The sequence below is a fragment of the Scaptodrosophila lebanonensis genome, unplaced genomic scaffold, assembly GCF_003285725.1.
Source record: "Scaptodrosophila lebanonensis strain 11010-0011.00,11010-0021.00 unplaced genomic scaffold, SlebRS2 tig00000001-arrow-pilon, whole genome shotgun sequence".
NCBI classification, from domain to species: Eukaryota; Metazoa; Arthropoda; class Insecta; order Diptera; family Drosophilidae; genus Scaptodrosophila; species Scaptodrosophila lebanonensis.
Genome location: NW_022060529.1, coordinates 23,884,567 through 23,896,700, shown reverse-complemented (window position 1 = coordinate 23,896,700; position 12,134 = coordinate 23,884,567). Strand labels below are relative to the sequence as shown.

The 12,134-nt window shown below is 41.9% G+C and overlaps 1 protein-coding gene across 1 annotated transcript in view; it reads left to right on the top strand.

Moving 5' to 3' along the window:
- Positions 1-12,134, top strand: part of LOC115633876 (homeobox protein invected) — a 55,124-nt gene that overhangs the window by 21,709 nt on the left and 21,281 nt on the right. The window contains exon 4 of the mRNA XM_030531381.1: positions 10,892-10,897. Coding sequence (XP_030387241.1) covers positions 10,892-10,897 — 6 coding nt within the window. The remainder of the gene's footprint in view (positions 1-10,891; positions 10,898-12,134) is intronic.

The window sequence follows — 12,134 nt, the reverse complement described above, 5'->3', positions numbered from 1 at the left end:
AGAGCTGTAGAGCCAACAAGCTGACTTGATCTTTTTTCGCACAACCTTTGTCCGGACCGGCCACAAAACATCTGCTTGAAGGGCGAGAGACTGGCCGGGTCTGGGGACTAACAGTTTCTTGCGAGTCCTCCTTTTAACAAGTGCGCTTTTTTGACATCTTACATTGATTTTCTATACCCCGCGTTGCTTTGCATTTAAACATCGTAATCATATTTTTATTATTCGCAGTTAGCTGCCCCGTTCCAGAGTGCTGGGGCAGCATGACCTCAGAAAGGGAGCAATTTAAATGATTTAACTGCTTTTGATTGAAACAATTCATTACCAAGGTAGCCGCAGTTGCTTGCCATTCGGAATTTCGTTGCATTTTTTTATTTAGTTGTTGTTTTGCGACGACCGTTTTGTTTTGGGATTTAAATAATTGGATATGCGTGTGGTATGATGAGGACAGGCCCAGTCCCAGTCCCAGTCCCCGTCCCAGTGCCGGCCACATTCGACTGTCGACATTCATCTGCATTTATGTAGTTGACGTGGAGTTAGTTCCTGTTGCCGGCGCCTGACTCTGCGACCGACTTGCGGTCGTCTCTTTGACGATCTGCAGCTGGACACCCCAGAGCTGTGTGGCGCGCCATCCAAAGTCTGTTTTGGGCTCTGTGGTCAATTTTTGAGAATGCCCCCTCCCTCGTCCTGCGCACTTATTTTAGTGCTAACTCTGGGGTTCTGGCCACATTTATAGCATTTAAGCATTGATTTGAATGCTAACCATCCACTTGCGGACTTGTGGTTCCTTGTTATTTGCTTCATTTGAGCTGAGGATTGGGAAAGACTTTTAATTGTGGACATTGCATGTTATAAATTAGTTTTTATTTTATTTATTTTCGCAAATTAAATCTAGTATCTAATACTAAACTACTTGTAAATATTAAATTAACGAGTGCTAGCTAAGCGGGCCTTCGACTCGTTGTTAATTATTTTATTTATTTTTTATTTACAGGGTTAAATTTTAATTTTTGCCTGCTTTATAAAGTTGTTTATTTTTCTATGTTGTCAAGTGAGGGGGATTCTAAGAGGGAAGACGGGGGCTGGAGGCCGATAACTGAATTTAAGTTAGTTCTCTCCATTTGGTTGGTGACTGGTAGTGGAGTCTTTGTTAATGTTAGAGAAATTTAGTATCATAACCATTTCCAGTTGATCTAGTGAAACGATTTAGTGCCAGTAATGCCCTAAAGGGTGATCCCATCGGTTTTATTGCCTATTTGGTTGTGCTAGCTCTAGCCAGACAGTATTTGTGAATTTTCCATTGATCTGACCCTTGCCTAAGTCATTTGTATCTTGTCAGTTAATCCAATTGTTAAAATGATTTACAAACTCAATTTGCTTGTGGTTGTACATTTATAAGACTGGATGGATGCCAAAGCACATATGGCTTATTTGTTATTGAAAATATGCGGTTTCCGTTCTTAATCAGTTATGGATCAGGGTTTGTTATATTTGCTCTGTTATTAATAATTGACAGGTATTTAAAATTTAAAATATATTTTATTTTATTAATATTTATTTTCTTGATCAGCATGACAAGTTGTCCGTCCCTCCGTTTGAACGTAAAGATATCCGATACATGTATAATAGTATCCTTAGTCTGGAAAAGCAGTTTCAACCCGTTTCAAGAATAAGTCTTAGGCGTGTACGACTCTAGACCTTTTAATCTTTAGATTATGTATTAACTTATGCAAGGTCGTGCCCTGCTTTTTCCAAATGGAAGGGCCAAAAAATTCGAATTTTCATTAAATAAACTACGATGCATTAAAATAATAATTTATGCATATGATCAACAAAAAAAAAAAATAGCCCAAAAAATCCAACTCAGTTCCACTTTAAAGCGAAATAGTGCGCCATTTAGGGAGGGGCTGGAGCTATTATACAGTTGATAGTTGAAGATCAGCCGACTTATCCCAGAGTTCTTTTGGCTAGTTGTGAGTCTTTAATAGTGCCATACTTTCAGCGAAATATTTTGTTAGACTAAACACATAATTAAAATGAGTTCCTTTCAAAATACGCTGGTATTGTTGTTTAAGTGCTTTTCATCGACTGGATGGCTTTCAGTCTACCCCAGATTACTCACTGGTAGATCTGTGCAGATCGAAACGCCATTATCATTATCGTTGGAGTGCACATACATACATACATATATATATATATATGTACACGTAGAGTGTGTATGTACATCCACATGAGTGGCCCTCGCTTTCACATCGCAAGGTGCCTGCCAAATGTTCCGTTGGCCAACAAAATGTTCACGGGTCTATGACTTTTGTTTAAGACGAGAAGCCGTGGCCATTCTTCGTTGCGTTAACTGGCAGTTGTGGTTGTTGTTGTTGTTGTTGCTATACACTTTATTTGCAATTGTTGTTGGCGTTCTTGTGGAAGTTGCTGCTGTTGTAACACAACACGTTTTCTCATTTAATGTCTTTTTAATGGGCAAAGCCATGGCCGTTTTTCCTTTAGTTTTACATTTTTGACTTGAAAACACGAAAAAAGTAGTCGAAATGCATTTTTTATTTTATTTATTTTTCGAAATTATGTTTTAAAGTTAATGATGTTGTTGCGCGTATGTTTAGCTGTTGCGGTTGTTGTTGTAGTTGTTGTTGCTGTTGCTGTTGTTGTTCCTACTGCTGTTGGCAGCCGGTGTGGCGTGTGTCGTGATCGGGCCAAGTGAGACAAGAAGCCGGCGAGCCAGCCAGTCAGCCAGCCAGTCAGCCAGCCAGCCAGCCACGCAGGCAGCATGAGCCAAATGGCCAACCCGCCATCTCAGGTGCGAGCTCTTTAACATTGCCTCTGTCTGTGTATGTATAGTATGTGTGTGTATAGTACTTACGGGTGTATGTGTGTGTGTTTAGCTTATTTATGTTAGTTGTTGTTGTTGCTGTTGCTTTTTTGACAAACGCGTTTGTGGCCATGTTTTTTCGTTGGAGCAATTATTGTTTATTATTTCTGTTGTTGTTGCTGTTGTTGTTGTTGGTAGTGGTGGTGGTGGTGGTGGTGCTGCCGTTTCTTAGCAGCTTGAGCGAGCAGGTGTTAATTGTTCGTTTCGTGCGTTCGTCTTGGGCCCATTTGGTTAGCTTTGGTAGTCGTGTGGTGGCTTGCCAAGCAGCCCGAGTTTCGAGGTGCCATCATTCAAAGTGCGCTACATATTACATATTAAATACCTAACCACTTAAATACATACTTCTATATACGACTATGAGCCTACAGATGTATGTAGCTCTGTTTCCTATTCGTGAGCGTATGTGAAGTGGAATGTGTTTTTTTCGTTACCATTATTGTACTTGTTGAGAATCCAACATCTTACAGAGTTAGGCCAAATGCTGCTAAGCTTATCGGAGGCTGTTGTTTCGTAGATCGGTATTTAGGATTAAAATGTTGTAATTTAAATAAAATTCTCACAACTTCATATTTGTTTCTAAAATTCAGTTCAGTCAAAAAATTCCACAAGCAAGATATTACATTTTCAAACATTTCTAAATTGAATTTGAAATTAACGAACCTCCTTATATTGAGATTGTATTCTATATTCAATTCCAGAAACTATTTTCTTGTTACATTCGAAAGACTTACATCTAGGGAACATTTCTCACATACTACTAAAGTTTAAGTTATTTCTGCAATAATAATTGCAACTTACACAAAGAATGAACTATGTAATTACATGGGCATCTCTTGATGATATATAGTATAAATATTTGTTATTATTCCCCTGCCTCTATCGCATAACTGACCTTCATGTTCAATTAACTTGCACGTAAACAGAACGCGACTCTAATGAAAAATCCATCAGCAAGAAATCAGCTAACAAACGCTGACAGTTTGTTTATATACAGACACGGACAGAGGCACAGACCCAGAGCGCAAAATTGCCAGCAGGCTTTTATAGTATACTATAGTATGATACTCGCAGTTCAGTTCAGGGAACGAAGCGTCAAATGGGACTGTGGATTGGAGACTGGTGGTGGTGCCTGGAAGTGGCGGTGGTGCGGGTGGTGTTGCCACAATGGGCGCAAGTGTGCGGAAAGTGCAGGCAAATACATGTTAGTGCATCGCTTATGCAGCGCAGGTCGCGCTCGTCCAACTGGCAGACTCATCAACCTAAATGGCTGTTTGATGGACCAATGTAAATAGTTTTGCAAAGCCACAAACAACAAATAGACAGGCAGACAGGCGGACAGATACATACATATGCCATACTACATACCATAAGTAATAGAGGTCTGTTCAAAGGAAATGTGAATTTGTGTACATTCGATTATCGATTGATAAAAGTGTTGGTACACATACATATATCTTACATATGTTGGCATTATCAGCCAATTTGGATTAGTAGTTTGTTGTTGACAACTGAAAAGGTTAGTGACGTTTTTATGTGCTCTTCGATTTTTGATTTTAGAAAAAATTGAATCAAAGATTTTTAATTTTAATTTTTGTGTTAGGAATGGACAAGGGCGTAGCCAGCTTTTACCAAAGGGGGGGCCAAAAATATAAAATTTTGATTAAATAATGCCGGATACATTTAAAAAATAATTTATGCATATGATCAATGAAAAAACTTCAACAAATCCAACGCAGATCCATCTTAAGGCGAAATAGTGCGTCATAATAATGAACGTCCCCCCCCCCTGCCCACCCCCTGCGTACGCCCTTGGGAATGGAATAAAGTGCTCCAAGGCAGTTGAAATTTTCTCGCAAAAGAGTGTTTCTAAGTGTGGTACAAGCGCTTTACAGAAGGCTGAGAAGCTGTTGATGACGATGAGCGTCCTGGAGTTGGAACCTCGTCAACAAACGAAGACAACATCGAAACAGTGAAAAAATCGATTTGCGAAATCGTCGAATCAATATTAGGGAAGTTACAGAAACTGTTGGCATATCAACCGGCTCATGCCGTGAAATTTTCTCGAATGTTTTTTTTAAACTTGTGGCAACGAAATTTGTTCCGAAATTATAAAATTTTGAGGAAAGCAACGTCGTTGTTTCGCGATTTGTTGGCCAAAAGCAGATTTGACTTTTTCCTATTCCCAAAACTGAAGAGAGTAACGAAAGGAAAGTATTTTGCCACAATTGATGAGTTAAAGTCAGAATCGAAGAACGAGCTGATGGCCACACCGAAAAGCGCATTTCAGAATTGCTTCGAGTATAGATCGAGAAGTGCTGGCATAAGTGCATTATATCTGAGGGGGATCACAAAATGGATATTGATGAATGAATAAATACTTTTCAAAAAAGTTCAAAATTCACCCTTCCTTTTGAACAGACCTCGTACATACAATCTAGTACAGTGTGTAAGGCAGTAAGGCAAGTGGAACGAGTGTGCGGAGCTCCAGTTGTGCTGCCATCGCCACTGACAATGGCGCTTTTAAACTGTGGGCGGTGAAAGCCCGGCGGAACTAAATGTTGTTAATTTGTTGATATATCCAACAATGCTGGCTGCCTCTTTCCGTAGCACAACTGCCGTTCAAATCTAATCAATGTGTGTGCACAAAGCTGTGTGTACTCGTCGAATGAGTTATTTTTCACTTTGACAATATTTTAAGCATAAAAACGTCTGTCATTAAAAGCCCATTACCCTCTTGAGGATTGCCGATTGGCGATGGTTGGCTAACCAAGGTTCGTGGCTCCATCGATAGGATGGAAATAAATGGAGGGAATGACCACGAGTGTTCTACTTGTAGTCGGTTGGGCCAATTATTTGTTGTGGCCCGTGCGTAGGTGTTGTTGGAGCATTTTATGAGTTTGTCACGTTATTGGCTCGGCATCTGCGTTTGCATCTCGATGTGACTCATGGCCAGAGGCCACACCTGAGCGCAACTGCTAAAAGTGCAAGTGAGGTCGGGACCACACACTCGCACCCATTTTCATTGTAAGCTGTAAAACATGTACTGGGCTCAGATTTCCACGACGCGGCGCATTTATGGCAAAGGCGAAGTGATAACCCAGCCGGCGTGCCGTCTGGCTGGCCACCCACAAGGCCCTTCAAAGCGACCGCCGGCTTCGGCGTAGATTCGCAAAATATTTCACAGCATGAAAAATGTGTCGCGAAAGATGTCAAAAATGCGCCAAACACTTAGGCAGAAGATATCCAGACACTCACTGAACGCCGACAATTGTGGGGAACACAGGCCCTCCTTCAGCTGCCGCGAACTGAACATATACACTCGGCAAAATGGCGACCAACATTGATTCCAGCTAAATCATATCACGAAGAACTCTTAAAGGTCGGTCTGGCAATCGTATGTTTTCTGTGAGGCCTAGGCTCAATTCCCAGATTACAAACATTCTATGTTTTAATCTCAACATGCCTTTATTGAACTATTTATTTGAACTAAATCATATCACAGAGAACTCTTAAAGGTCGTTCTGACAATCGAAGGCTTTCTGTGAGGTTGTGGCTCATTTCCCAGATTCCAAACATCCTTAAGTCGATGTTTCAATCTCGGAGTCTGGTTCTAAGACTTCGCCAACATGCCTTTATTGAAATCTTTACTTGAACTAAATCATCTCATAGAGAACTCTTAAAGCTTGTTCAGAAGTGACAATCGAAGGTTTTCTGTGAGGTTAAAAATATGCTCATTTTCCAGATTCCAAACATCACTAACACTATTTATTTCAACTAAATCATCTCACGGGGAACTTTAAAGCTTGTTTTTAAGTAACAATCGCCTTTATTTCATCTATCGTTTTTGGCCAATGATTGTGTTAGCGCCAACTTAGTAGTTTTTATTCCGCTAGTTAGTTCGATGAGTTAGCAAAGTCATTTAATTAGTAGTTTTCAGTATGTCGACACCTATGTCGACAGTCTATATTTGTAGACGTAAAACAATGAATAAATAGACTCACAATAGTAACTAAATATTAAACTCTTATTCGACTTGTTGGATATTAATAACATACGACTTAAACGTCTCTAAAGCCTGACCCCTTTTGACCTACATTTCCATCTGTACCGAGTGGCAATTACTTCTATTAACTATGTAATTTACACCTGAGAATGTTACAAATTATCGTCTTTAATTAGGCAGATCTTGATTGAATATCATTAAAAAAACGATTAGATACGTTATACATTAAAAATATCAATATGTTATAACTAACTTGGGTTGGTCGCGGAAAAGCAAATTTATAAATAGGCAGATCAATATTTATTCATTTTAACCACTAACCACTTAACCATTAGCCACTTAAAAGTGGAAGTCCAGAAACCATCACTGATTGTACTTCTCTAATGTGGAATAAGAAGCGGCTGATCCACAAACTTCTATGTTAGTTTAATTGATTTGGTTTATCAGTGCGTTTTAAGAATATACTTTTGATCCTACATTGTCTTAATTAACATTAAAGTATTCCCTGATCTTGTTAGCATTTATAATTTTTTTTTTAGTGTAGCCTGTTGCATTGAGATTTGTTCGCATTGAGATTTACGCGGTGCACATATCATAAATCACCAGCCATGTCGCATGGGGTCTAAACAGAGCAGCCAACCTTGGGGTCCAGATGTGGCTTCGTGGCCGCCCAGTTAGGGACAACTGTTTCAAAATATGTACAAAAGCCGACAATAGAGCGGAGTACCGCACTCAAATACTTGCCCACTGTACTTGCGCACAAAAGAAGTGGAATAAGCGCAAGATCGATAACCAACAACAACAGCAACAATAACAACAACAACAACAACACAAATAGTACCAACACCAATACCAACAACAGTAAAGAGGAGAGCAACAACTGCAAAGGCAGAGAGCATGGCCAGGCGCCACACAGACTTAATTAAGTCATCAAGCAGAAGGCAGGCTAATTGGAGATCTGTGCTGCGATCGCATTCAACATTCAACGCAGCAGCCGCAGCAGAGTCAGAGTCAGTGGAAGTGGCAGTGGCAAGGGCAGCGGCACTGGCAGGGGAGCCAGATCAGTGACCAAAAGACGCACCCGCAATCGTCTTGCGGCAGACACAAGAACCTCATAATGACGATGCTGCTGATGATGACGACGATCTTCATGATGTTGTTGGAGATGATGTTGCTGTCTCTGCAGCAGGCGACCATCGGCGGCCACGATGATTCAGTATGTCAGCGGACCACACACGCGCGCCTGCGCCTCACATGCTGGACCAGACAAACCCACCTAGGAGTTCCCTGTGTGTGACTCACACGCAGCTCGCAAAGTTCGCCAGGAAGGCAGCTCCTACACTTTCCAAAAAAAAGAGGTTTTAGTAAACAATAACCGCTATAGTAAGGTATACAAAAAAACCTTAATTTAGGCAAAGAGTCACATGATAATACTAAGTGGAGCAAGAAAAAAAATGCTTATAGCTAGTACGCTTAAAATGTTTAAAAGCTGGGTTTCGTTTAAAGAGCCAATTTGATACTGATCTAGAATATATGAAAAATAATAATCGGAAATAAGGAATATTCTGAATTCTCGAGTCTTATTGCTTTTAGGTTACCTTTTTTCTCCGAGTGTATATACTCTGCTCGCAGCTAGTGAGCGCAAAGCGCGCGTCAAAGTTGAAGTTTAAGCGCGGCTTGGCAAATCCGCCAACAATGGGAGCAGGAGTTGGACCAGGACCACCAAGAAAGTCCGAGCCTGCCAGTTGGCTTAGGGGTGGTCTCTGTGCTGAGGCCCGTTGTTGTCGCCGTTGTTGCTGCTGCCGCCACTGCTGCTGCTGGCGGCTGTAAATGAAGCCCAGTAATACACCTGATAGGTGCTTTTTGTGCGCCCCCTTTCTTGCTGCTTGCTGAAAAATTGATTTAGTTTCAGTGACTTTTTGCTGCCGCATTTGCATGCAAGATGTTGCAGGCAATAGCTTGTGTCTTATGCTGCATGTTGTCCCGAGCTTGTACATAGCTTTTTGTGTGTCCACTTTTTCTGCGCATTGCAATGTGTTCGTTTGTCACCAGGGCCAGGGCTCTCGTACATAGATGTCTCATCGCTGGCGATGTCATAAGGTTGGTCGCTGGCCTGCTGGCTGCTGACGGCTGCTTTGCTGCCATTGACATTTTTATTAGGTTCGGGCGAGGGGGCCACATACGTGTAAGATGGGGGCGGCTGTGGTGACAAGTTGCCCACAAACCAGAAAGCGGTCACTGAGCGACCACACACGCAACCACAGCTTGCAGCCATGCAATAAATATTTACCCTCAATTGTAATTACAAAACACCGATAGGCATCTTGGTCGGGCCCCCATTTTGTGCTTGCCTTACACTTGCCAGAGTCGGGGGCTGCATTCAAACAATTTGCATTTCTGTTTAAATGGCCAGTGAGCTTTGGGGAATTAAAGCGGCAGCTACAACAGCAGCGACTTCAACGCATTCCGCATATAATTAAGCGAGCCTTTAAATTTCAAGCATGCAAAATGTTCGCAGAGGGGTCGCGAACGGCGCAGTCAACTATGAGCGCACCGCCAACTGCACTGTCGACTGCAGCGGCCATTGCATCAGCTGCGCTGCAGCTGCGCTGCAGCAGCGACGCAGCAACAGCTGCGCTTGGGTGGTCTTGTTGTCAAAATGTGTGGTCTTTATTAATAACAACGAAAGACGGCGAAGTTCGCAAGTACAAGCAACAGAAACAGCAACAACAACAGCAACAACAACAACATACGGACTGTATGTGCTTGTATGGGGGAGAGAAGTGGAGAAGGCAGCATGAACGCTGTCGCCAATACAAAACGGATGCGGCTGCTGGTTGATGTCTGTTCCCCCCGCCCCCACCACCCGATAAGAACAACCAGCACGGCGAACGGCCTGCTTCGAACATGTTGCATGGGATGGTTTGAATGCGCTTCAGTGAGCAGCGGTAGCAGCAGCAGCGGCAGCAGTGACGGCGCCCTTCGAGCTGCTGATCATCATTACGAGAGATCAACTTAAGTGCCAACTACGAGTAGTAGCGCAAATTTAAGATTGCCCTACTGTTGTTGTTGTTGTTGTTGCTGTTGCTGTTCTTGTCGATGTGGTTGTTGGTTTTCGGATTGCCGTTCCCGGCATTTAAGCCTTTGATTTTTTCCGCTCAAATGGGCAGAAGCTGCAAATTAAAACATTTTTTTCCTTGTCTTGCGTTGGACCCTCGCTTACTTTATAGCTGATGCTGCTGCTGCTGCTGCTGTCCCCCTGTCCGTCCGCTTTGTTGCTCGTCTCTTTGTTTGTTTTTGCGCCTCGATTCTTTGTTTGCTTTGCTGATGACGAAGATGATCATCATTTCGCATTAAGTTTAATTTAAGCCGAAATTAGTTCGCTAATGAACTCATCAAGAACAGTGCTTGACTTTTGTTTATACTTCTGTATGTATGTCTGTAAGTATGTATGTATGTAAAAACATATGTATTTCCAAGTGTCTGTGTGAGTGCAATACACACATCACACTCGCAACATGCAACACAATGTGGCAGTTGGCGCAAGGGATTGACATTTGCCGACGCGTCAAAGATTCAAAACCAAATGTTAATGAGTTAATTAACGAAAGCAAAAACGCTGCTGTGGGTCCACAACAAAACAACAACAGCAGCCAGAGCGACAGCAACAAAAACAAAACAAGCAGCGACAGAGCAGACAGCAACATGTAGATAAACAAAATCGTCCCCAGTGGCAGGGAACTACAACATTTACCATATGGGATGGGCAGTGGGGCAACATGCATACTCGTATGTACATACATGTGACCAAGAAATCTTAAGCGAAAAACAAGAGATTTAAATAACTCGAGTGTAGGGGAAAAAAGTGGCCAAGCATCAAGCTTTGTGCAGCTGCTGCCACTCGCCTATGTTTCTGCCTCCGTCTGCGTCTTGCTCTTACCTTCGCCTTCCCAGCGTCGCAGCAGCGTCGAAGCGGCGGCGACCTAAGTGAGACGTCTCCCTTGGAGGACGCAGTCCCAGTCCCAGTCGTAGTACCAGCGACAAGTGTCGCACCGCACCGCCACCGGCGCCCCTTCCCCGTCTGCTGCGGACGGCGCTGTGTCTTCTCCTGCTCATATAAATTTCTAGCACGCGTGCAAGTAATTAAGCCAAAGATGAGACATCTTTTTGTGTCTTTGGCTTAGTTACAGCCGCGCTAACAGCGAAGGGACAGCGAGGAAACCACACAGAGGCCAAGACTCTCTCCAGTCTGTTATCTTATCGGGGATGTTGATCGCAGAGGCGGCCAAGAATTATTGTTATGATGGCGCACAAATAATGGACAGGGACAGGTAGGGGCATTTGAGTGGAGAAAAAACACGACAGGCACAATCTGATTGGGTTCTGGTAGGTCTCCGAATAGACCCTCTAATGCGATGTTTTAATTTTAATTAAACAATTAGACCAGATGGGGAAAAAGTTTGTCAAGCGAACAGCAAAGGTATAATTACGACTCAAGTAGATTGGACTCATACACATTATCTTATATGTGATACTTGAATAAATGTGTTAAAATTAGGATGATATTTTGCATGAGTACCAAAACGTACCTACATATTAAACTGATTTAAAATGCTTTCTTTTTCTGCGCTCAAATACCGTCGAGTTTCTTAAAAACCTTAAATAAAGGTGACAGCTAATAACTAACTTCGTTAGTAGGTCAGTTGACCGTGAAACCATCCAATAAAAACGAAATGAGTCAAGTATTTATTTGCCAACACATTCTTAGTATCTCAGGCCAACACTGTTTTCTCGGCCGAATCTTGAAAGGGCCATGGCTGGATCAAAAGAAATTCATTTCTACGGTCATAATTCTCGTTACTTGCAACAAATATTGAACATTCTATTAATTTATTTGCTTTGCAAAATAATTACAGCGTCAATGCCACTGTTTATACCTGGACCCGAAGGCTAAATGGGTATGCTAAAAAGTCAGTATTTATATGTGAGAGATAAAAGATACAATATAGATACACATGTTCACCTGTTTGTCCGCACGTACCTCGAGAATATATCAGCTAGGGGCAAGAAACTTGATTTGTAGACATGTCCAAACAATAAATTGGCTTACTATTTTTAAAAGCTGTCAATGAATCGATGGTTGCTTAGGGAGAGGGTACATCGTAGTCTGGTTCATGCGTTTTTAACAGTCTACGTAATTTTCTCATAACAAAACTAACTTTTAAAATCAAATTGAATTAAAAAAGTGCG